Source organism: Balaenoptera ricei, chromosome 16, assembly GCF_028023285.1.
Source record: "Balaenoptera ricei isolate mBalRic1 chromosome 16, mBalRic1.hap2, whole genome shotgun sequence".
Lineage (NCBI taxonomy): Eukaryota > Metazoa > Chordata > Mammalia > Artiodactyla > Balaenopteridae > Balaenoptera > Balaenoptera ricei.
Window position 1 is genome coordinate 19,447,282 of NC_082654.1, and position 26,152 is coordinate 19,473,433.

The 26,152-nt window shown below is 46.8% G+C and overlaps 1 protein-coding gene across 4 annotated transcripts in view; it reads right to left on the minus strand.

Annotated features, from left to right (window-relative positions):
• Window positions 1–4,195: 4,195 nt before the first annotated feature.
• RBM20 (RNA binding motif protein 20) overlaps window positions 4,196–26,152 on the minus strand; it is a 212,139-nt gene continuing 190,182 nt past the window's right edge. For all 4 annotated transcript variants that reach the window (XM_059900652.1, XM_059900650.1, XM_059900651.1 and 1 more), the window contains exons 12-14: window positions 24,483–24,617; window positions 11,018–11,139; window positions 4,196–7,176 (exon numbers count right to left, since the gene is read on the minus strand). In XM_059900652.1, the coding sequence (XP_059756635.1) occupies window positions 7,066–7,176; window positions 11,018–11,139; window positions 24,483–24,617 (368 nt within the window). In that variant the 3' untranslated portion in view covers window positions 4,196–7,065. The remainder of the gene's footprint in view (window positions 7,177–11,017; window positions 11,140–24,482; window positions 24,618–26,152) is intronic.

The window sequence follows — 26,152 nt, forward strand, 5'->3', positions numbered from 1 at the left end:
CCCTCCTCCCCAGGGCTGGTCCTTATCAGGCAGGTTTGAGGTGGTTTCCAGGCTCAGCCTGAGGGGGTCAGTGCTTCCCAGTATGGCTGGGTTCCCTCCTGGCTGAGGTCAGCCCATGGGGGAGCCCCAAAGAGTAAACGCCCTCGAGATTTTCCTGGAACCCAGACTGGCAGGGTCCCCACCCAGAGTGCTCTGTTCTCAGGTGGGTGTGCTAAGCAGTCAGATGGTAGCAATGACAGTGGCCCCCTTGTCCTGTGGACACGGCTCCTGGAAGCTCAGCCAAATAACAAGAGAAATGTGAAAAAGTTTGGAAAAAAGCTGAAACACACCAACTCAAACCAGCACACTGGCTCACGTGGGCTAGGCAGGCATGAGCAAAGGTCAGGCATTTGGACACTTGGGAGGCCTAACTGTGACATCAGGAACCACTTCACACAGAGCAGGGACCATCCTAATGTCCCCTCCAGAGTGGCCGCCAATGTGTTCTTTTCCAACTTTGGGCTGCCAGCTACCTAAGGATATTCTCCAAGCCCCTTAGTGCCTCTGCCCATACCACGTACAGTCTCAAAGGAGAATTCTTCTAGAGTCTGGAATCGAGTAGAACAATTTTCCCAGATTAACTGGCATGCTCTCTCTATTCTAAGAAGGAGCGCCAAGTAAGGGAGCATGCTTCCCCTTTTTGCCTTGGCTCCCAGGAGGCTCCCAATCACATTTCATGCTTCTTCACCACCACCACATCAGCCTTTACCGCTCACACACTTGCTGCCTCCAGGTTTCCTCAATCCTCACTTAAAAATCTTCCCTGGGCTTAATCTGGTCACACATGGCCTGTGTTGTATATTATCTCAGCTCCTTGCTGTTAAGAGGCTGTGGGTAAATAAACAATGAAGTTCCCCTCAGGAAAGAAGGGTTAAAAGTGCAAAGCCTGGCCCGCATTTTGGGGCAGTGGGAAATCCCCTTCTGATCACGCCCTTATACCCCTGAATTCCCCAGGAACACAAAACAAGGCACTTTCCTCCCCGCCCTGAAGCAGTAGCAGCACCCCCAGCACCCGGCCCTCACCCACTGGATCCAGCTCCCCGGGGTGAAAGCTCCTGGGTAGGGAGAAGGAAGAAACAGTGTTTCTCTGGCACCTTCAGCCTTCCTGCCTGTTTTCCTGCCATGCGTGCGTGGAGGCCTTTCTTTAGCTACATTCTAAGGAGGGGAAGTGTTGAGGAGATCAGTTTCAGGAATTTAACAATCAGGAGGTCAGTCATAAGCACCTGAGTCTAGCTAAATTTGGCTCTGTAATCCTCCCAAGCTGGCTATTCCTGGCCCACCCAGGGTCTAGAGGTTTCAGCAAGAAGCAGGAACAAGAGAAGACCCCAGCCCTGAGATGGGCGGTAGAGAATAGTGGTTAAAAGCATTGTTTGAGAGTCACGTGGACCTGGGTTTGAATCCCAGCTCTGCCACTTACTGGCTGCCTGTCCCTGGGCAAACCGCTTTGTGTTTCTGAGCCTCATTTTCCCCATCTGTGAGATGGGAGAATAATGGTGCCTGTCTCTCAACGTTGTAAAGAGGCTAAGAGACAGTGTCCCTACAGAGTGCACGCTGAGTGTGGCGTGCAGACAGGCTTAATAATCTGCAGGGCTAATACTGGTATTCGTGGTGGCTCATGGAGTGCGGGAGAGAGTGGGTGTGACCCCAGGGTTCCCTGCTGGCAGTGACAAGGCCCTGGGGAATTCCCCTGCTGCCTGTGACTCCAAAAGGCCTGCTGACTGTACAATGCTCTGCCCTGAGGGGGCCAGCCTATCGCCAGGAGTCTTCTTAATAATCACAATGCGTTCGGCCATTAACCAGGGTAAAGAGACCATTGGAAGACTTTTGCCTAACCACGGTAAGTATGAATTCAACTGAAAAAAATCCTGACACATGCTCCAAACCCAGTCTGATGACCGCCCCCTACCACCACCAGCTCCCACCATCTCCATCTGCCATGGCCAGACCGTCGCTCCTCCCCGCTCTGTCTCCCATCTTGAAGCCTTTTCCACACTGGAGTCTTCCCTACCTTGAATGGTTTCCATTCACATCTGTTCCGTCCTTCCCCTCGGCAAAATAAACGTCCCTTCTATTCCAGGAGCTGCTGGGGAAGTCCCCAGTTGACATCTAGGGCAGCGTTTGCGAGTGGTGTACTCCACCTGCACTGAATCACCCACGAGGCTTGCTAAGATGCACATGCCTCACCCCCAGCCCCCATGACCTAGCGAGGCAGAATCTCCACGCAGGGGGCCGGGAATCTCTAGTGCTAACAAGATTCCCCAGGTGATCCAGATCCACGCAAAGCACAAAAACCAATGGTTTGTTTTGAGTCCTTGCTGATTGCTGGAGTCCAGCTAGGGCTAGACCTAGAAAATTCATGAAATAATTTAGCTGAAAAAATCCAGACTCCCCATGTGTTCCCAGTAGGACCACCCAGGAGATCTCGATTCCATTCTTACCTTATACCAATAAGTGCTGTTACCTTAAGCAAGTCACTTCCCCTCTCTGGGCCTGTTTTCTCACCTGTAAAAGGAAGGGCCAGGACTTGGGGGTCTCTGGTGCCATCCTGCTCTAACATGTTTGGAAATCCACTTGGGTTAGGCTGCTTTGTAGGGTCGGTGTGGTGGGGAAGGAGAACGGGGGAGCTGTTGAGGGTGAGCCCAGATGTCCCATGACTGCCTTGGGGGACAGTCAACAATTGCTGTTGATGTTCAGAGGGGCACAGAGATCTCAGGCCAGATGAGGGCCAAGGTCAGTACCTAAGCGGCCTGGCCTGCGAGGGCTTTGAGGAGCAACTCAAGTGTCTGGGGCCGTGGCGGAGTCAGGCTGGGGCAGTCTGGTGCTGATCCTTGGGGAAAGGAGGGAGCCTGGAGAGTGGGTCTGAATGTCAGGGCTCCGGCCTGGCAGACTGGCTCAGAACCTGGCTCTCAGGCCCTTAGGAACACGAGACAGCAAACGGGAGCCCCCAGGCATGGCAAGGAACTGCAATTCAGGGGGCCCCCTGGCAGGACGGCTCCACTGCACAGCTCCGGGGGGCGGGGGCATCTCACAGAATACAACGTGCGTGGTGCCCCCAAGAGTTGTGCCACATGGAGGGACGCGCTGGGACTAGGCACCAAGGGTACCGCCAGCCATTCTGGATCCTGAACTTAGGGCAGCAGGACGAGCTCCAGGCCCACCCACTGCCTTGGCCTGCTAGGGCGCAGCCAGCACTTGCGGGGAAGGATGTTTCTCCACCCGTCCTGGTTGGGAACTGGAGGCCTGAGCTCAGCCCTCCCATGGCCACAATAGGTGGGGGGGCAGGGGGCGGGCAGCAGCAGGCTTGACGGGAACTTACCTCAGATGGACAAAGCTGCTCCCACTAATTACAGGCAGCCCCACTCACTATGCCCTCTGGGGCCAGACTGCCCAGCCCCTCCCCATTGACTCAGGAGCACTGCCAACAGGAGGGGAAGGCCCAGAGAAGGTTCCAGGCCATTCAAAGGACTTGCTAACTGGTCCCAGGAGATTGGCATTGTTTTGCTAGAAGAAATGGTTGAGAAGGAACTTAAGAACCACTGAAAATTGGACGGTTGTTGTCCTGAGCACAGACTCCCGAAACAAAAAAGATTCAGGGCCATGCAGCATAGCAAGTGCTTTCACCAGCAATCATCTTAACCCTGAAACAACCAGGGAGGTGATTAATACCATTACCCGCCCTCATACCCAAGGAAGCGGGACTTCGGAAGCCACAGAGCTAACAAGTGCCCAAGCTAGGCGCTGACCACCTCACAATGATGGAACCTCTAGAAACAGCCTGACCCTGGTGCAGGACAACAAAGTTTGGCCACTAGAAGATCCGAGAGTACTGGGTAGAAGGGCCGGGGGGTATAAGAGGCCAAGAGATTTTTCTATCTGACCCTTCTGGCGTGGAGAACAGCAGCTCCCCACTTTCCCGGACTCAACCCTCCTGGAGGTTCACCCCTGAGAAGCTCTGATCCCCCCAGAGGCCTGAGTGTAACCTCTTGTGTCCTCTTTTCTCAACTCTTCAGAAACATTCCAGATTCAGAGAGGGACCAACTCCCAACTTCCGTGCTCGCTGAGCATCCCCCAGCCAAAGGTTGAGGGATCCCTGTGTGACAGATGGCTACTCACTCAAGAGCTTTCAAATTCTCTTTATTAAAAATCTTTTTTTTTCCTTTTGTAAAAACAAACACTTGCTGTCAGTTATACAGATCGGGAAAAGTGGTGACGATTTATGAGACACTCAACAAATTCCAATACTTTACAAGTTCAAACTTAAACGAACTAATGTTTTTTTTTCATAAGCTCAAAAGTCAAACTCTGGTCCAGTTCAAGTATAATCTAACAGATCACAGCCTCAGAGTGTCAAGGGAAACCCTGATACTAACGGCTGCTGCTCACACCAACATCAAATTTACCAAATTCTTTGGGAATACTCTGTGGATACACTTTATTTCAGGTGTTTACGATAAAGAGAAAGTATACAGGCCTTCTGTTTTGTTAACCCGGGGTACAAATAAATTTGTTGCTCAAGGCAGCATTTGCTCTTGAACAACCTTTTCGGGGAGACATTTTGAAATGGTTAACAAACATTGAAGAAAAGCTTTAAAAAAAAAATCAATATTTTCCTGGTTGCTTTTAATACTGCGTTGTGTATGACACACGTAGGAATAAAAAGTGCAAATTATAGAGTGGGTGAAACTATGCCAATGGAATTGTATAAAAATAAATAAAAATAAATACATATATACACACAAAAAAAGGATCTTAGATGATTTTTTAAACTACAGGTTCTGATTGAATGCAAAGAGCCTCTTCTCTCTCCTTCACAGGGCTATTCTCCAGCTTTAAAATATGGGGAAGGTCAGTCTATCAGCAAGGGAGCCATTATGTTACTAGGGAATTCAGCTGTTGGAACAGCCATCCAGATTTCCATGGAAACGCTGCTTGGGGGTATGAGCTGGCAGGGTCAGCTTCCACTTTGCTGGGAGAAAAGACTGCCAGCATCTCTGAAAATGCAGTTTTAGCCTTTAGGTTTTTCCCAGCAAGGTTCAGTAAGGAGGCCAGAGAGCTGTCCCCTGACTTCCCACCAGTGGGAAGGAAGACACACAGGGTCAAAGGTTTCCAAAAAATAGAGGAGGTGGGTTTCCAGAACACCAGGTAAAAAAAACAGGGGAGTCAGCCAGGGGACCAGGTCTGGGCTGAGTCACCACTTTCAAACTCTACTCTCTTTGAGACACTCACCTTGCTGAGGCCCCCAGCTGCTTGATGCCAAGTTCAGGCTCCCTGCTGCCTCCAGCCTCTCCCTACACCTGTCCAAGCTGGTCTGTTTGCCTCTGGTGCTCGCCTGAACTCCCTCTCACAGGTCCCCAACAGTTGTCTCCTTGCCAGCGACCACTTGCCCCAAGGTTTACACGTGATCCTCTTATGTTCTGTCTTTCCTTCCTTTCTGTGCCTCAGTTTCCTCACTGATAAAACGTCAGTGTCAAACTCAGATAATCTCTCTACCCTTCTGCCTTTAGTGCAGAGGACAGAATGCGCAGTATAGTCTTATCTACCGTTGAAAGAAAAAAAGCAAAAAATTAAAATAAAACACACAATCTCAACCTAGTCTACCTGCCTGTGGTCAGGAATAGAACTAACAGGAACCGTCTTCCAGGGGCTGAGCTGGGGCGGCCGCCTCCAGGCGAGTGTCTCAGCTTGAGGAAGTAGCACCAGGCTCCCCTCTGACCTTCTCAAGGGTTTCTCCAGGGCTGCAGCTGAGCCTCATTTCCCCCCAGCACCTTTTCCCAGACCCTTCCAATGGATGGCAGACCTTGCAGCCTGTTCTGTCTGGGGCCTGAAGCCACTGACCTTTCAGTATCGCAGAGCCTGGTGGGAAGGAGCTCTGTGCTGCATAACATTTAATATCAAAGTCTGCACACGGGGTCAACTCTGAGATGCCCTTGACCTTCTGCCCAGTTGGAAAGGGTCCACCTACAAACACCTGGCAACCCTCAAATGCTCCTCAGTCCTGCAGTCTTCTCTCTCATTTGTGTCCCCTGCCTCCAAGAGACCATTTAAAAACCATTCTGCTATGAGGCTGCTGGAGCCCAGAGTGTAGGCCCCAAAGGGTGAGTCAAGGGCAGATGCCACTTCCTCGTTTTGGTGTCTCTCAAGCCAACCATTTACAGCTGGGAGGCCAACCTTCAACGGAAGCCCTGACCTTCTGCTGTTTTAACTGGAGGGGGAAGACGCTTCTGTTTTCATTTTTACTTAAAGTGAGTCTAGACCAAATTCAATGTCCAGAGTAGAACAAACCCTGGCATCTCCTGAAATCAAGAGGAAGGAGATACATTTGGGGGGAACTTATCAGAGCTTCCAAAATGAAGGGCTCTTTTCCTCCTCAAATTTTATTTTAAGGCATGAATCTGGTGGGCTTCTAGAACGATGGAGAGGATGAAAGAGTTATGAAAATCAGGGCTTTTCAGAAAGGTGGTCCAGCTGGAGGAACTCCCAGCTTCTGCCCACTGACTGTCTAGGGTTCCCCCCTCCAGGACTGCAGGACCCATCTCAGCTCCCCACACACAGGATGCCAGGCAGAGAAACTGCTCCAGGTTCACTGGCATGGTTCTCAGCGCAGGAGTCTCCGTGAAATCTTTTTTTTTTTGGAAGACTCAGCCTGGCTTGACCTGTCCTATCCCATCAAGAATCGGAACACTGTGAAAATCCCTGAGAAGTTGGATTTTATGAAAAGAAAATGACCCTGTGCACAGGAGGGAGAGGGGGATGGGGAGGGAGAAAGAGAGAGAAGCAAACTGAAAGACTGTTTGAAGGAAACAGGAGTCAACAGGAAGAGAGTGGGTGCCCCTCAGCAGACTGGACACACCGCGGTGAGGACTCCGGCAGACGCTTCAGGGGCATTTCATGAGTCTCTGAGGACAAACCCAGGCCACGTGGCCTGCCTGGTCTTCCTTCCTCTCTGGCCTTAGTTCCTGTCCCCGAGGGCAGGAAGGCCCCACCTCTCATGCCCTCCTCTCCCCTCTTGCAGCAGTGGCAGGGATGTCAGAGCTTTTTCCTTTCAAAGTGTGGCACGATTCCGCTGTCCTCGGGCCGAGGGCTGCCTGCCCCCTCGGTCTCCATCAGGCCCTCCTTGGCCAGCTGGGACAAGTACTTCTGTGGGACAAAGACGGGGGGTGGGGGGCGGGGAGAGAGAGTGGTGAGCTGCCGGGAGAGGAAGGGGGTGTGTGCCTTGGCCCCCTCTCCTATCACCTTGCCCAGTGGGTGGGACCCCTCTTCTTCCTCCCCAGATCCTTCCAGGGCTCCAGGACCCATGCTAAGTGATGAGCTCCGCCCCCTTTATGTTAGTTTACAAATGACCCATAGAGAAGGTAGAAAGTACAGATCCTAACCATAGCAAACACATCCATAGGCCGTATCCCAGACCAAGTGCTATTCTAACTGCTTTTCTTCTATAAACTCATTTAATGCTCACAACAACTCTACTTGTTTTCCAGAAAGATTTCTAGTATCCAGGCAGCACATCACGTGTAAAAGGCAGAGGGACGAGAGGGAGGCTGGAAGGGTGGGGAGGGGAGCAGCTCTGTCCTATAGTGACTGTGAAAGACAAACCGCAGCCTTACGTTGGAGACTCCAGCAGATGGGCTGGCAGCCTCTGCGTCTCGGAGGTTCCGTGGTGGGGGGCTACCTCCGCCCTGCCCCAGAGCACTCACTGCTCCCGCTGGCCCCCAGCCCAACTCGGCGAGCCTGTCGGGCTGCTCCTGGGATTCTGGATTCAATGCAGTGAGGTGGAACCGGAAAATGCCTGGCGCCCCAGCTGCATATCCTCTGATGGCTGGGGCAGCCAAGGGCAGTGCAGAGAGCACAGCATTACGAGTCAGCAGGGTTAAGTCCCCTGCAGTGGTCAGGTGTGTGGGCTTTGCCATCAGATGACCCGGGTTCAAATGCTAGCTCTCAGCAGGCAAGTTCTCCAATATCTTCGACTGTAAAGTGTGAGTAATATAGTAACTACTGCATAAGGTTGCTGTGAAGTCCAAGAGAGGTACCATAAAGGATTGAGCACACTGCCTGGCATGGAATAAACACTCAGCAATGTTGCCCTTTATCATTAGTGGCACCAGCTGTCTGATTTGGGGAAAGTCACTCATCTTTTCCCAGCTTCAGACCCGAAACTGTTAAATGGAAGAAATGATATCTTCCTCCTTCCTCCTCCAGGGTTGATTTTGAGGGTCAGACAAGATGATGTGCTTGAGGTGACGGGGTCGACCTGTTCTCTCTAGGAGAGACTGTGGTTGGCTTTGAGTGGTGGGTGAGCCTGACGGGGAGAAGGGCAGACAGTGGATCTCTCCAGGCTAGGCTGCTGATGGAGGGCTGGGTTTCTCCTCCACCTCGTCTCAGGGAAGGCAAGCAGGTGGGTGTACCACCAACTGGACCGAGCAGGCGTCTAGTTTTCCCATCTAGCACTGACTCCACCTGCTATTCCGATCACTCTGGTGCGTTCTCTCAGAGCATGACCAGCAGTGGGCACAGCCGGGATCGCAGAGAGAAAATGAAGGTTCCTTCTACCCTGCCTCAAAGAACAACCTGACTCCTACCTCAAGGCCTCCCGGGGGTGCTAGGTTTACAAGTTGCCTGACTTAGGTGTCAGCCAGCACCTGCTACTTGGGGCTGAATTCCTCCCTTTTCACACGTGTAACATGGAGTGTGGTGCAGTGGGTGTGACTGTGTGGACAGAGACATTCTGTCAAGGCCACTTCCCAGATAGGCAGAAACCCTATCTGGGTAGCCTGCGATGGAGGCTCCCATCTTCAGGACAGGTGCGCCAGGGCAACCTGAACTGCAGTTGGCGGGCGTAAGGGGCTTAGCCAGCATCTGGACCTGACATGCCTGGGACCACAGGAATGGTCTGCTGTGGGGAGGCGAGTCTGCCTGGGGGTTTGGCCCGGAGGCCCAGAACACAGTGCAGTCGGCTGCCCTGCAAAAAACACAGGGTTTAGAATTCAAGGCCCTGGCAAGTCTGCACTCACTCTTCCTACCTTCCTGGGTGACCTTGAGCTGTGTGTCTCCTTGGGGGCTACACAATCCAGCCAAGAATGCCGGATGAGATCACAGGTTCTCATGTTGAAGTATCATAATCTGCTGGAAAGACTTTTTAAAATGCAGATTCCCAGGCCACACTCTAGAGAGAGAATGAATAAGCAAGTACAGAGTAGGTCCAAAAAGCTACATTTTTAAAAGATTCCAGCTGGTGTGAAGACCAAGGTTTGGGAAAATCAGGACCGGATGATCTTCAAGACCCCATCCAGCCGTGCCGTTCTAGAGGTTTAATCTTGTTGGGGGTGAGGGACGATGATGTCTTCAGGGTAGACAGCTGCCCTCGGCTGGCGCCGGGTAGCCCAATCTGAACCCTTGGCCTGGCCAACTCACTGCCCGCCCCCAGGAGAGGCTGGGACCTGGGCCCCAGATCTCGTGGCTTCCTTGGTCATAGAACAGCTGCTTTCCAGAGGGAAATCAAGAGGCTTAAATGACCTGAGTTTGGGCATAGCCAAGGACAGTCCCTTGCAGATGGTGACCCAGGCCATGACATGGGTCTCAGTTTGCAAGACTAGCTTAGTAGAGTGAAAAGAGGAAAGGGATTAAGAATCAGGCAATCTGGCGCCAGGCCTAGTAACTCACCATCTACATGGCCTTGGACAAATCCAAGGCTTGGACAAATCCTTGGCTTCTCTGGGCCCCAGTTTCCTCAATTATAAAACAAGAGAACTGGCCCATATCTGAGTTTTCTTAACTGGGGTACACATTCAAACCATTTGGAGAACTTTCTCAAATTACATATTTGAGAAAGTTCTCAAATTCTACTGAACACCTGGCCTAAGTAGTATAAATACTTTTGAAACACTGTCTAGGGGATTTTGGTTCACATCCCTGGTTAAGAACCACCAGAGCAGCCATTCTTTAACAATTAAACTGATGGTAATGCCTGCTCTGGAATTAGGTCATGCTGCTACCACAAGGGTCTTCTAATGTCAAGGCCTTGTGCCTCAAAAACGTAGTTTGATTCCTTATAGTAAAAACAGGAGGTGCCTTGATATACTTACCCTGAGTGTCTGATCTTCCATGATTTGTATTACATTACTAATCCCCAGCTTATACCAGAAGTTATATGAAAATCACATTCTAATATGCTATATATTATATAGGTATATATTATAGGATATATTGCTATATCTTGTGATTTTAAGAAGTGTTTTTTCCACACATTAACAGTTCTGAAATTGAGATGCATTTTACAGTTGATGGAGTCTCACCGTTTAATTTGTAACATTTTTTTCCTTGTTGATATCAAAAAATAGTGGTGTGTCTTACCACTGATGGCACCTTAGATTAGATAAAATATGGTATATAGGGTATTTTTTATATGCCACAGTTAATATACTATGAAACGTACTTATTTTATTTTTTGCTTATCTCCTACGTTAGAATGGAAGGTCCATGAGGGCAGGGATTGCTGTCTGCTTTTTTTGTTGTTGTCTACCCAGTGCCTAGAATAGTGTCTGGTCCATGGTATGCCTGTGATAATAGCTGCAGTATGGACGGACATTTCAATAGAACATAATAGTGGGTTTTATTCTAGCAAACAAGCATAGTGCACAGGGAAAGAGAAACATAGAGAAATATCTGCATCTGGAACATCCAGGTGAAAAGGGACGAGACCCAACCAGGGGCCAGGTGAACGCTAACGAGTCATTCGGTCTAGAGGGAGAGGCAGTTACAAAAAAACCCAAGCCAAACAGAATGCTTTGTACCAAGGTGGAGACAGATGTTCTGAGAGCACGTGGGAAGCCGCTACCATACGGAGCCACCTGGTAGAGTCAGGACTGAGAGAACAGGAGGAGTTTCCCATGAGATGGAAGGAGACAGCAACGCACAGAAACTGAGACCAGGGCGCACTCCCCACACCCTCCCCGGGAGCTAGGCAAGGAAGGCTGACGGTTACCTGTAAGTTCCGGTAGTGGATGGCACTGCGACAGTGGCTCATCTTTGCCATCTCCTCGCTCGTGTAGAACAGCCCACACAGTTTGCAATAAAAGCCGGTCCTGGGCACCACGAACTCCACCCCTGCAGAAGGATTGGAGGTGGATAGGTAGGCAATTAGGAAGGTGGAGGGAGGCCCCCAGGGTCCAGACAGCAGTCAGGTGGTAACAGGAGCAATGCACTCCAGCCCTCGATTACTGTTGACTTTGGCTGGTTACCCAGTTTCTTCAGGCCTCAGTTTCCTCATTTGAGAAACAGGCACGAAGAAAATAGCATCAACTTCATTCACAGGCAGCTGTGAATGTGAGGGATGTACTCCCTGAAGTGTGATGGAGGGCTTAGCAATTATATGCTCTGCAACTGCCTTTGGGAAGTAGGTCCAGGCTCTACTACAATCAGCCTATTTCCAGGGAAAGGAGGAGGAAGGAGGTTTCTTACATTTCCCTGGGTGGATTTTGTTTCTCCACACTGTACCCCTCTCTGCAGCTGTTGTGGCCAGGACTCTGGAAGAATGCTCTCTTTTTTTTTTTTATAAAGTGAATGTTTTTTTAAAAATTTATTTAATTAATTTATTTTTGGCTGTGTTGTGTCTTCGTTGCGGTGTGCGAGCTTCTCATTGTGGTGGCTTCTCTTGTTGCGGAGCATGGGCTCTAGGCGCGTGGGCTTCAGTAGTTGCGGCACGCGGGCTCAGTAGCTGTGGCTCGTGGGCTCTAGAGCGCAGGCTCAGTAGTTGTGGCGCACGGGCTTAGCTGCTCCGTGGCACGTGGGATCTTCCCGGACCAGGGCTTGAACCCATGTCCCCTGCATTGGCAGGAGGATTCTTAACCACTGTGCCACCAGGGAAGCCCAAGAATGCTCTCATTTTTGTTTGCTTATTTTAGAATTATGTTCATTAAAGAAAAATTTTAAAGATAAAAGTGAGGAAAAATCACCCAGAGTCATTCCAATCAAAATATTTTCTTCCACACTATCTATATAGAGAGCCTTTTTTGGGGGGAGGGGGACATTTTTAATTACACCCTAAGTGTAATTCTATCTCCTCCTTTTTTCATGTGATGATCTATCATAAACACTTTTCCATCTTTCTCCAGTCTTTACACCTGAATCATTAATTAGTAACATTTTATTTATGATGCGTTAAATAAAAGTGCCAGGATTCTGGGAGGCGTTCTGATTCTGAGGAAGGGAAATGGTGGCCCAACAGCCAGACAAGTGACAGTGTCTCAGCCCAGAGGATTCATCTCTGAAGTGGGACGGTGGCCGCTCCAGCCTCCACCAAGGTGTTTGAGGGTCACAGTTCTCCTCTTGAAGACACAGACAGCAGACTGGAAAGAGCCCAGGTCTGAGAAGGCACAGACCAGAGGCTAAGAATCTGTGTAGCCTGGGGAGAGCTGGCTGAACCCCTCCTGGGTCTCAGTTTCCTCAGGCACCTGATCGTGAAGCACCAGCTAAAGAACAGGGTGTGAGGGCCATGATGAGCAGGGCCCACTGCGGAACTAAAGGAAAGGGGCTAGCCACTCAGGACACCCAGATCCCGCCTTCAGACTGGGGCCGCTCCCTGTGTGCTGACACACTTCAGCTGGGCTTTGCTGCGGCCCGTCTGGTTGGTTCTGCTGGGGGTGGGGGAAGGTTGGAGATCTGGCCCCAAGGGGCGGCAGGGAGAGCGGGGCTGGGAGCGGCACACCAGGGCCAGAGCAGCTTCTTGCAGAGAGGGGGACAGGCCAAGGCACTGCGTGTGACCACAACCCTGGGCCTCGCTTCACTTTCCTTCTCCTGCCTCCTGACAGACAGAGCTAAGTGCACAGGAGACCCTGTCATAGAGGAGCAGCTTAGACTTGTAATTATAACTTTTTTTTTTGCATTTCAAAAGAGCCACTTATCAGTGTGGAGGGGCAGGCCTGGAGGGAGGAGGGAGCCTGGGAGGCCTGCCTTGACTGATGGCTCCTCTGTGGTCTGGGGCCTGGGCGGCCTCAGCCAGTTCTAACTGCCACACAGCAAGCCCGCTGCCGTGCCCTCAGCAGTCTCCAGCGGTCCCCGGGGCGGGGGGGGCCCAGCTGCCCAAGGGGAGGCCGAGTGTCCTTCCCCTTCCCACCATCCTCCCACCCTCACTGCAAAGGATGGGAAAGCGTTGGCTTTGCCTGTGTGTGGCCAGCCCACCCCTCCACCTCCCCCGGGCCCTGGCTCCTGGCTGTGGCTGGCAAACGAGCATTAAGCAAGGCCTGCCTTTGTCCTCTGTTCCTGCAAAATACTTCTCCCCTTTGCTGCTGCTCTATGGGGAGCAGAGGCCCACACAAGACAAGAGACAGGCAACCAGAAAAGGAGAAGCACCACCCGAGGCCACGTGGAGCAGACGCAGGCCTGTGATCAGAGCCTCTCCCTGTGTCCCGTCCCAGACCCTGCAGGATCGGCCAGTTGGGTAAAACCAGGAAAGAAGCCTTGAGGTTTTCACTGCAGACCCTGCTGAGGCCTCCAGAATCTTCCAGGTTTCCCAAGAGGCCTCCTAGTCCCTGTCCTTGGCCCCCCAAAAAGGGTGCAGCTGCCTCAGAAGCCACCACAGAGGGTGAAGCAGGGTCTCAGCAGTGCCCCTTTCGACCCCAGCAGCACAGCTACCATCTGTAGTGAGATTTCACTTGAACAAAGGCTTCCACTGGGGAAAACAAAACAAAACAAAAAAGCTCGGAAGCCACAGTATACTGGAGAGAAAACGGAATATGGAATTTAGAGTCAGATAGACCGAGCTCTTCGACTCACATTGTGTGATCTCAGGTATGTTATTTAACCTCTCTGAGATCAGTTTCTTCATCTATGAAACAGGAATAATCATACCACAAATGGTGTTATGGGGAAGCACCTATCATTTTGCCTGGTGCTCAAAAACTATTAGTTTCCATGGGGGCTTCCCTGGTGGCACAGTGGCCGCCTGCCAATGCAAGGGACACAGGTTTAATCCCTGGTCTGGGAAGATCCCATATGCCGCGGAGCAACTAAGCCCTGTGCCACAACTACCGAGCCTGCGCTCTAGAGCCTGTGAGCCACAACTACTGAGCCCATGTGCTGCAACTACTGAAGCCCGCGTGCCTAGAGCCCATGCTCTGCAACAAGAGAAGCCACTGTAGTGAGAAGCCCGCGTGCTGCAACAAAGGGTAGCCCCCGCTCGTCGCCATTAGAGAAAGCCCGCGTGCAGTAATGAAGACCCAATGTGGCCAAAAATAAATAAATAAAAATAAATTTAAAAAAAAAGCATTAAAAGAATATTAGTTTCCAGACACGTGTTGAACCTTTCTGCACAGAGGCCAGAAGGCCCTCCAGCCTTTCACCAGAGCCGCCTGGAGAAGCCAGACTCCACGGCTGCCAGCAACTCTCCTCCCTGCCTCCACTGGCCTCTGGGGCTCGTTGGGCAGGTGGTCAGAGACAGCTCTGAGGAAGGAGAAGCTGGGGCAGGATCCCCAAACGCCTGGGAACTCACCCTTGAGTAACCGGCGGTTGCACGGGCACTAGGATACCAACACTGCCTCGGGACGCCTCTGGAATGTGAGGGCCAGGGGAAGCAGCAGCGTCAAGAAAAAACTGCCACAGCCCCAGTGAGTTCTGGAGCAACCTGGTCCTCCCATTTTTCAGCCTCTCCTAAGTACAATAACTAAAGCTACATCTGCCTTCTAATAATAGCTCCTGGCACTGGTAATTACAACTCTGTCATCCCAGCAAAGCCTGGGATGGGTGGCGGGGGAGCTTGCATTTTGCAGGCAATGCCCTTTGGTTCTGGGAAGAGCAGGCCTTGGCAGGCTCACACTGGCTGGGGTCACCCAGAGCTGGCCTGAAACACATAGGGTGCCCTTCCACACCCCCATGCCCAGTCCAGCCCCTAAGCAGCAGGACTCTGCCCCCCTCTCCTCCTCATTCTGCCTCTCTGCTCTCCACAGGGACCAAGCCTGAGTTGTTCCTCCACCCCCAGAACTCTCTCTGCTAGGAACAGACCATGGAGGGTGAAGGGTTATGTAGCCCCCAGTGAGAGAAAGCATAGTAGGTCTCAATAACTATTTCATAAATGAATAATAACAATAGACAACCTGTATTAAGTACCTTCTACTGGAAGACACTGAGACCTTACCAGTACTCATTCAACTAATCCTCAAAATAACCCTACATGGTAGGCATCTATTACCAGCCCTTATTTAGAGATGAAGAAAGCCAAGGAGAGAGGTTAAATAAGCAGCTTTTTGTCCCACAGCCAGCTGGGATTTGAACCCAGGAAGTCAGATTCCACAGTCTGTGCTCTTAACCACTCCACCCAATTGCCTTTCCTCCACTGTGCTGCCTGAACTGTAGGAACAAGAGGGTCTCCAATTAGGAATCCTCAGTTCTGACATGAGCCTGCTGTGTGATCTCAGGTAAGAAAGTCTCTGGGCTTCAGTTTCCTCACCTGTCAAATGCAGAAAATAGTACCGTATGCCCCCTACTGAGATGGATGAGACAATAGGTCTCAAAGCTAATCAGAGGGGAGACCTTCAAGATGGGGGAGGAGTAAGACGTGGAGATCACCTTCCTCCCCACAAATACATCTACATGTGGAACAACTCCTATAGAACACCTACTGAACGCTGGCAGAAGACCTCAGACTTCCCAAAAGGGAACAGACACCTGAGGGCGGCCTACATGCAGAGGCGGGGCCAAACCAAAGCTGAACCCCAGGTGCTGTGGGAACAAAGAAGAGAAAGGGAAATTTCTCGGTGCAGCCTCAGGAGCAGCGGATTAAATCCCCACAATCAACTTGATGAAACCCGCATCTGCGGAATACCTGAATGGACAACAAATGTTCCCAAAATTGAGGCGGTGGACTTTGGGAGCAACTGTAGACTTGGGGTTTGCTTTCTGCGTCCGATTTGTTTCTGGTTTTTATGTTCATCTTAGTTTAGTTTTTAGTGCTTGTCAGCATTGGTGGATTTGTTCATTGGTTTGGTTGCTCTCTTCTTTTTTAAAAAATTATTATTATTTTTTCCCTTTTTTCTCTTTTTGTGAGTGTGTATGTACATGTTTCTTTGTGTTACTTTGTCTGTTTAGATTTGCTCTTACCATTTGTCCTAGGGTTCTAACTGTTTGGGTTTTTTTGTTGTTGTTTGTTTGTTTTCTTTTTATGAGTGTGTGTGTATATGATTCTTTGTGTGATTTTGTCTGTTTAGTTTTGCTTTTACCATTTTGTTTCGGGTTCTATCTGTTCATTTTTTTTTCTTCCTATTTTTTCTTCCTTTTATTCCGAGCTGTGCGGCTGGCAGGGTCTTGGTGTTCCAGCTGGGTGTCAGGCCTGAGCCTCAGAGATGGGAGAGCCGAGCCCAGGAGATTGGACCACCAGAGACCTCCCAGCCCCATGTAATATCAATCAGCGAGAGCTCTCCCAGAGATCTCTGTCTCAACACTAAGACCCAGCTCCACCCAATGGCCAGCAAGCTCCCATGCTGGACGCCCCATGCCAAACAACTAGCAAGACGGGAACACAACCCCACCCATTAGCAGAGAGGCTGCCTGAAGTCATACTAAGTTCACAGACACCCCAAAACACGCCACTGGACATGGTCCTGCCCACCAGAAGGACAAGATCCAGCCCCACCCACCAGAACACAGGCACTAGTCCCCTCCACCAGGAAGCCTACACAACCCACTGAACCAACCTTACCCACTGGGGGCAGACACCAAAAACAACGGGAACTATGAACCTGCAGCCTGCAAAAAGGAGACCCCAAACACAGTAAGTTAAACAAAAAGAGAAGACAGAGAAATACACAGCACATGAAGGAGCAATGTAAAAACACATCAGACCAAACAAAAGAGGAGGAAATATGCAGTCTACCTGAAAAAGAATTCAGAGTAATGATAGTAAAGATGATCCAAAATCTTGGAAATAGAATGGATAAAATACAAGAAATGTTTAACAAGGACCTAGAAGAACTAAAGAGCAAACAAACAATGATGAACAACACAATAAATGAAATTAAAAATTCTCTAGAAGGAATCAATAGCAGAATAACTGAGGCAGAAGAATGGATAAGTGACCTGGAAGATAAACTAGTGGAAATAACTGCCACAGAGCAAAATAAAGAAAAAAGAATGAAAAGAATTGAGGACAGTCTTAGAGACCTGTGGGACAACACTAAATGTACCAACATTCGAATAATAGGGGTCCCAGAAGAAGAAGAGAAAAGAAAGGGTCTGAGAAAATATTGGAAGAGATTATAGCTGAAAGCTTCCCTAACGTGAGAAAGGAAATAGTCAAGTCCAGGAAGCACAGAGTCCCATGCAGGATTAATCCAAGGAGAAACACGCCAAGACACATATTAATCAATCTATCAAAAATTAAATACAAAGAAAAAATATTAAAAGCAGCAAGGGAAAAACAACAAATAACATACAAGGGAATCCCCATAAGATTAACAGCTGATCTTTCAGCAGAAACTCTGCAAGCCAAAAGGGAGTGGCAGGACACATTTAAAGTGATGAAAGGGAAAAACCTACAACCAAGGTTACTCCACCCAGCAAGCATCTCATTCAGATTCAACAGAGAAATTAAAAACTTTACAGACAAGTAAAAGTTAAGAGAATTCAGCACGACCAAACCTGCTTTACAACAAATGCTAGAGGAACATCTCTAGGCAGGAAACACAAGAGAAGGAAAAGACCTACAAAAACAAACCCAAAACAATTAAGAAAATGTTAATAAGAACATACATATCGATAATTACCTTAAATGTAAATGGATTAAATGCTCCAACCAAAAGACATAGACTGGCTGAATGGATACAAAAACAAGACCCATATATATGCTGTCTACAAGAGACCCACTTCAGACCTAGGGACATGTACAGACTGAAAGTGAGGGGATGGAAAAAGACATTCCATGCAAATGGAAATCAAAAGAAAGCTGGAGTAGCAATACTCATACCAGACAAAACAGACTTTCAAATAAAGACTATTATAAGAGACAAAGAAGGACACTACATAATGATCAAGGGATCAATCCAAGAAGATATAACAATTGTAAATATTTACGCACCCAACATAGGAGCACCTCAATACATAAGGCAAATGCTAACAGCCATAAAAGGAGAAATCGACAGTAACACAGTAAGAGTAGGGACTTTAACACTTCACTTTCACCAATGGACAGATGATACAGAATGAAAATAAATAAGGAAACACAAGCTTTAAATGACACATTAGACCAGATAGACTTAATTGATATTTATAGGACATTCCATCCAAAAACAACAGAGTACACTTTCTTCTCAAGTGCACATGGAACATTCTCCAGGATAGATCATATCTTGCGTCACAAATCAAGCCTTGGTAAATTTAGGAAAATTGAAATCGTATCAAGTATCTTTTCTGACCGCTACACTATGAGACTAGATATCAATTACAGGAAAAAAACTGTAAAAAATACAAACATATGGAGGCTGAACAATACGCTACTAAATAACCAAGAGATCACTGAAGAAATCAAAGAGGAAATCAAAAAATACCTAGAAACAAATGACAATGAAAACACAACGACCCAAAATCTATGGGATACAGCAAAAGCAGTTCTAAGAGGGAAGTTTATAGCAATAAAATCCGACCTCAAGAAACAAGAAAAATCTCAAATAAACAACCTAAACTCACACTGAAAGCAATTAGAGAAAGAAGAACAAAAAAAAAAGCCAAAGTTAGCAGAAGGAAAGAAATCATAAAGATCAGATCAGAAATAAATGAAAAAGAAATGAAGGAAATGATAGCAAAGATCAATAAAACTAAAAGCTGGTTCTTTGAGAAGATAAACAAAATTGATAAACCATTAGCCAGACTCATCAAGAAAAAAATGGAGAAGACTCAAATCAACAGAATTAGAAATGAAAAAGAAATAACAACTGACACTGCAAAAATACAAAGGATCATGAGAGATTACTACAAGCAACTATATGCCAATAAAATGGACAACCTGGAAGAAATGGACAAATTCTTAGAAAAGTACAACCTTCCAAGGCTGAACCACAAAGCAATAGAAAATATGAACAGACCAATCATAAGCACTGAAATTGAAACTGTGATTAAAAATCTTCCAACAAACAAAAGCCCAGGAAGAGATGGCTTCACAGGTGAATTTTATCAAACATTTAGAGAAACGCTAACACCTATCCTTCTCAAACTCTTCCAAAATATAGCAGAGGGAGGAACATTCTGAAACTCATTCTACGAGGCCACCATCACCCTGATACCAAAACCGGAGAAATATGTCACAAAAAAAGAAAACTACAGGCCAATATCACTGATGAACGTAGATGCAAAAATCCTCAACAAAATACTAGCAAACAGAATGCAATAGCACATTAAAAGGATCACACACAATGATCAAGTGCGGTTTATCCCAGGAATGCAAGGATTCTTCAATATACATAATTCAATCAATGTGATACACCATATTAACAAATTGAAGGATAAAATCCATATGATAATCTCAATAGATGCAGAAAAAGTTTTTGACAAAATTCAACACCCATTTATGATAAAAACTCTACAGAAAGTAGGCATAGAGGGAACCTACCTCAACATAATAAAGGCCATATATGATAAACCCACAGCCAACATCATTCTCAATGGTGAAAAATTGAAACCATTTCCACTAAGATGAGGAACAAGACAACGCTGCCCACTCTCATTGCTATTATTCAACATAGTTTTGGAAGCTTTAGCCATGGCAATCAGAGAAAAAAAAGAAATAAAAGGAATCCAAATCAGAAAAGAAGAAGTAAAACTGTCACTGTTTGCAGATGACATGATGCTATACATAGAGAATCCTAAAGATGCTACCAGAAAACTACTAGAGCTAATCAATGAATTTGGTAAAGTAGCAGGATAGAAAATTAATGCACAGAAATCTCTTGCATTCCTATACACTAATGATGAAATATCTGAAAGAGAAATTAAGGGAACACTCCCATTTACCACTGCAACAAAAGGAATAAAATACCTAGGAATAAACCTACCTAAGGAGACAAAAGACCTGTCTGCAGAAAACTATAAGACACTGATGAAAGAAATTAAAGACGATACAAACAGATGGAGAGATATACCATGTTCTTGGATTGGAAGAATCAACATTGTGAAAATGACTATACTACCCAAAGCAATCTACAGACTCAATGCAATCCCTATCAAACTACCAATGGCATTTTTAACGGAACTAGAACAAAACATTTTACAATTTGTATGGAAACACAAAAGACCCTGAATAGCCAAAGAAAAAGAAAAGAGAAAGAGAAAGAAAAACGGAGCAGGAGAAATCAGGTTCCTGGGCTTCAGACTATATTACAAAGCTACAGTAATCAAGATAGTATGGTACTGGCACAAAAATAGAAATATAGATCAATGGAACAGGATAGAAAGCCCAGAGATAAACCCACGCACACATGGTCACCTTATCTTTGATAAAGGAGGCAAGAATATACAATGGAGAAAAGACAGCCTCTTCAATAAGTGGTGCTGGGAAACTGGACAGCTACATGTAAAAGAATGAAATTAGAACACTCCCTAACACCATCCACAAAAATAAACTCAGAATGGATTAAAGATCTAAATGTTAAGGCCAGACAGCATAAAACTCTTAGAGGAAAACATAGGCAGAACACTCTATGACATAAATCACAGCAAGATCCTTTCCGACCCACCTCCTAGAGAAATGGGAATAAAAACAAAAATTAATGAATGGGACCTAATGAAAGTTAAAAGCTTTTGCAGAGCAAAGGAAACCATAAACGAGACAAAAAGACAACCCTCAGAATGGGAGAAAATATTTGCAAACGAAGCAACTGACAAAGGATGAATCTCCCAAATATACAAGCAGCTCATGCAGCTCAATATAAAAAAAAAAAAACCCAATCCAAAAATGGTCAGAAGACCTAAATAGACATTTCTCCAAAGAAGACATACAGATTGCCAACAAACACATGAAAAGATGCTCAACATCACCCATCATTAGAGAAATGCAAATCAAAACTACAATGAGGTATTACCTCACACCGGTCAGAATGGCCATCACCAAAAAATCTACAAACAATAAATGCTGGAGAGGGTGTGGAGAAAAGGGAACCCTCTTGCATTGTTAGTGGGAATGTAAATTGGTACAGCCACTATGGAGAACAGTATGGAGGTTCCTTAAAAAACTAAAAATAGAACTACCATAGGACCCAGCAATCCCACTACTGGGCATATACCGTGAGAAAACCGTAATTCAAAAAGAGTCGTGTACCACAATGTTCATTGCAGCATTATTTACACTAGCCAGGACATGGAAGCAACCTAAGTGTCCTTCAACAGATGAATGGATAAAGAAGATGTGGCACATATATACAATGGGATATTAGCCATAAATAGAAACGAAATTGAGTTATTTGTAGTGAGCTGGATGGACCTAGAGTCTGTCATACAGAGAGAAGTAAGTCAGAAAGAGAAAAACAAATACTGTATGCTAAGACATATATATGGAATCTAAAAAAAAATGGTTCTGATGAACCTAGGGGTAGGACAGGAATAAAGACGTAGATGTAGAGAATGGACTTGAGGACTCGGGGAGGGGGAAGGGTAAGCTGGGACGAAGTAAGAGTAGCATTGACATATATACACTCCCAAATGTAAAATAGATAGCTAGTGGGAAGGAGCTGCATAGCACAGGGAGATCAGCTCGGTGCTTTGTGACCACCTAGAGGGGTCAGATAGGGAGGGTGGGAGGGAGACTCAAGAGGGAGGGGATATGGGGATATATGTATATGTATAGCTGATTCACTTTGTTATAAAGCAGAAACTAACACAACATTGTAAAGCAATTATACTCCAATAAAGATGTTAAAAAAATTCTAATCGGAGACTACAATCAAGAATAAAAGTACAATATGTAATAGCCCCACACCAGAAACAACCCAAATGCCCATCAACAGCTGAATGAATAAACAAAATGTGATCTACCCATAACCACAATGCAATACTCCTCAACAATAAATAGAAACCAACTATCCATACACCCAACAATTCGGATGAATCTCAGAATAATTATTGAGTTGAAAAAAGCCAGGTGACAAGAGTACATACTGTATAATTCCCTTTATATAAAATTCTAGAATGCAAACTAATATTTAGTGAAAGGAAGGAGGGCAGTGGTTACTTGGGGACTGAGGGTGGGAGCGAGGGATTACAAAGGAGTATCAGGAAATATGGGGGGTGAAGAATATGTTCACTATGTTGGTTGTGGTGATGGTCTCACAGGTGTGTACATGTGTCAAAATTCATCAAATTGTGTGCCTTATGTGCACTTCATTATCATCAATTATACCTCAATAGAACTGTGTTTTAAAAAATAAAATGAGCTACCATTTTCCTCCTAACAGGTTGGTAAAGATTAAAAACTGATAAGATCCAAAGTTGGCGAGGATGTGGAGAATGAGTACTCTCACTTGAGGTAGCGCTGAAAACTGGTATAATCTTTTTGGGGAGCAATTTAGTGGCAATTATGAAAATATGAAATACAAATATATATGGACATCCCCCCTCCCCCGGGCCAGGACGTTATCCTCCAGAAACCCTGATTCACACACAAAGGTGACAGTGCGTTTGGAAGGCAACAAAGCTCAGAGGCAGCATGGCACAGGGAGTCAAAGTGCTGGGGTTTGAATCCTGACTCCAGTTTGGGCTGTTCGTTAGCTTTGTAACCCTGCATCTCATTTCTTATCTGTGATATAGGGATAAAAATATTACTTACCTCACAGGTGTTTTGAGAGTTCAATGAGAAAAATACTAGAAGTGGTGCCTACATGGTAAATGATAAAAGCCTAACTATTATAGCATTTTAATAATGGAACAAAAAATGAAAACATAATGTTCACCAGTAGAGGAATGGATCGATAACGTATGGTACAGCTTTTAAGATGGAATATTTGCGGTGGTTAAGAAGAATGCATTCTCTATGTACTGATGTGAAGAGCTCTCTAAGACCCACTGTTACATTATAAAAGCAAATTGCGCAACATTATGTGTATAGTTTGATCCTATTTTTGTGGGAGAAAAACTATCTGTGGGTATGACAGTGGCTACCTCTGGCGAGGGGGAGAGACTGGAGGGAAGAGATACAACATTTAATATTTACTTCATATGGTTTTAAAAATTGGTTATAATAATCTTTCACACCTTTTATAATAAAAAATAAAATAAAACATGAATTATAAGGTAGCAGAATTTATTCTTAATTTTTGCCTGTGTGTGTCATATAGATTTCTAAGTTCCTAGATGCCAAGAGACTTGTGTTCCATTTCTCAGTTCCCCCTGAGCGTCTCACAGAGTGCCACGTTATCCAGGAGGGGTTGCTGACTAAGTGAATGCATAAACGAACTGTCTGGCACCTTTTTCCTGAAAAGCAGCCTTTGCAACTATTTTCCAGCATTAAAAAACCCAGGGCCTTCTGGCAATCATCTTAGTTCATTCTAAGGTCAGTGTGTATTTGCTTTTTTTAGTTTTTGTCCTGGAGCATACTGGACGCTATGCAGCAAACTCATCCTTTAAAAAAAAAGAAAGTTTGCTCTTCGATCTGACTAAATGGCACACTTGGAGGACAGGAAACAGTACGAAATTTTTAAAAGCAGATGAAAAGGAAAAAAGGAAACCTGATGGAAAGGGTGAGCCTCCATGTTGACTAGCCCCTCTGGGGCTAATTGACTTGTTAATAAAGGACTTGCAGTGACTGGAAAAAAAACCCCAAAAACATTCCTGGGTATGACTTGTTTGAGGACGTGCAGTTACCCAGCATGGGAAGGACAGGGGCCCACGTCTCTGTTCAGTGCTCTTCTATCAACTATATAGGCTCTGCCCCAGACGCAGTCTATTCAGCGTCAATGGCTCAGAGAAGCTGGTCTCTCAAAGAGAAAACAATGCAGCGTTGTTTTGAAAAGGGCTGGGGCCAGGAGGGCAGGGAAGACATTAGCAGAAGAGGTGCATTTCTTTCTTCTTTTTTTTTTTTTAACATCTTTATTGGAGTATAATTGCTTTACAATGTTGTGTTAGTTTCTGCTATATAACAAAGTGAATCAGCTAGTGGCTTTATGGCAGCTGTTGGCCTCTGCTTCCCTGGCTGAATAAGGGCTGTGTGGTCAGGAAAAAAGCATTTCCTGACAGGGAAAACAAGTCTCTGCTCTGGCTCCCAGGGCAGTGCCGTTCAAAGTCTGGCCCCATGAGGTATCTGGTCTACTATGGGAGACTGAAATTTCAAGAAACTTTAAGGCAGCACACACATCTAGGTAACTGCATCAGACACGAAAGACAACAAAATGACAAAAAGCCCTCTCAAGCTCTTAGATGTTATTACAGGACTATCGTTTCCTGGAGCCAAATTCTCAGGAAGGACTGTGTATTTCACCCACCTAGAGGAATGCTAAGTTCTCTGAACACATCCTCAGGTTCCCAGGAAGGCAAAGAAAGGGGCTGTTTCAGCTCCACTTCAGCATATTCCAGTGACCTCACGTCCAGAGATTTCATTTCCATGTACCTGGAGTTATCTGCAAAACATGAGCCAGGGCAAAGTGATAATGAAACACAACATGCCTCAAAGAATCCCTGCAATTGTATTCCTTGCACTGTGTGATGGGAAACAGTCCCTTGTGCTGCTTAATAACATGAGACTAGGCCAGGGCTGCTAATTAGAACCAAAGTGCTATAACAAAGAGCTTTTTCCGCTGCCAAGAGAATGCCACACGCAAGAAAACTTGGCAAGCAGCTGCATCAGGTCCGTGGGGGGATGGGCTGCTGATGCCTTCGGTTGGGATGATCCACCCCCGCGTCCCCGGTTCAGTAACAACTCCATCTCTGCAGGCAGAAGAATTATTGAAGTGCAAAAATTGTGCTGATGTCCACAGAAGCACTGAGGCGGGCAGAAAAGGCAATGCCATTCTCACCCCAAGCCTGTCGAGCAGTGTTATTAAATATGAACTCCAAACACTGGCTAAGCTAACAAGCCATTAACACCAGTGCATGTCGAGACCTATACCGCAAAATACAAGGGGTTCAATCAGAGCAAGGTGAACACCACTTCGCTCCTTTATTCTTGCCTTCTCTAGACACAGCCCAGGCCTCAGCGTTTCTCTAGCAACAAGGCAGATCACAGCAGAGTTTCCATGGAGACTCAGATCCACGCAGGTGAAAAACAGCTCAGGTCAGCTAGACATGGAGGGAAGTCCAAGCCGCCAGCTCACCTACCAGCTCGTGCCAACCACAGAGCACTGGGTTGACATGTTTATTTTTAAGCCTTTCCTCTGTGTTTTCTGCCCTCGACTCTTATTCCCCTTACTTCAAACTCTGGAATACTGCAGGCTTTCTGCAAAATGAATTTCTAGCTATTTTCATTGAGAGAAAAATGAGGACTACTCTCCCCTCCCCCACCGTCCTTGATGGATCTTTAGTTTCCACTTGGCACAGAAAACAGGGCTTAGCCTATTTTAAACTCTTTCATGATGTCATAGTGCCAGGCACAGACACACATCACCTCCAATGGAGGTGGAGGAGCTCCCGGGACAAGTCTTGCTTCACTGTCAGACGCTGGAGAAAAGTGGGTCTGAGGTGGTGAGAATGGGAACCGGCCATGCCCCTTCGTGAGCCCCTCATTCTTCCCTCTGCCCGTTCCCTTCTCGGCCTCCCACGCTCCCGCCCCCTCACTCAGGCCTCACAGAAACAACGGCCTGGGTGGTCCTCGGTGGTGCAGACAAGAGAGGCTGCTTGCTGATCCTTAGGAACCAAAGCTCCTTTGATAACTCCAAACATTTGCTAATTTAGTTGGCAGAGTCCATCTGGGATCCCGTAAATTCAGAGAAGTCCGTCCTATCTGAGTCTGCTTCTCAGAAACGTGTGGCCTCCCATCCGACTTCCTTTATACCAATTGCCTAAAAGCTCTAACGATTTAGCCAGGCTGTTAAGCTTGCCTTCTGCACCAGCTTTCAGGCTGGCTGAAACCTTACTTCTGTCCGTTCCAGCCTGCACATGCCCATACACTGCTCTAGGGAAGCAGTGGTCCGATCAACCCAACCGCACAGGAGAAAAA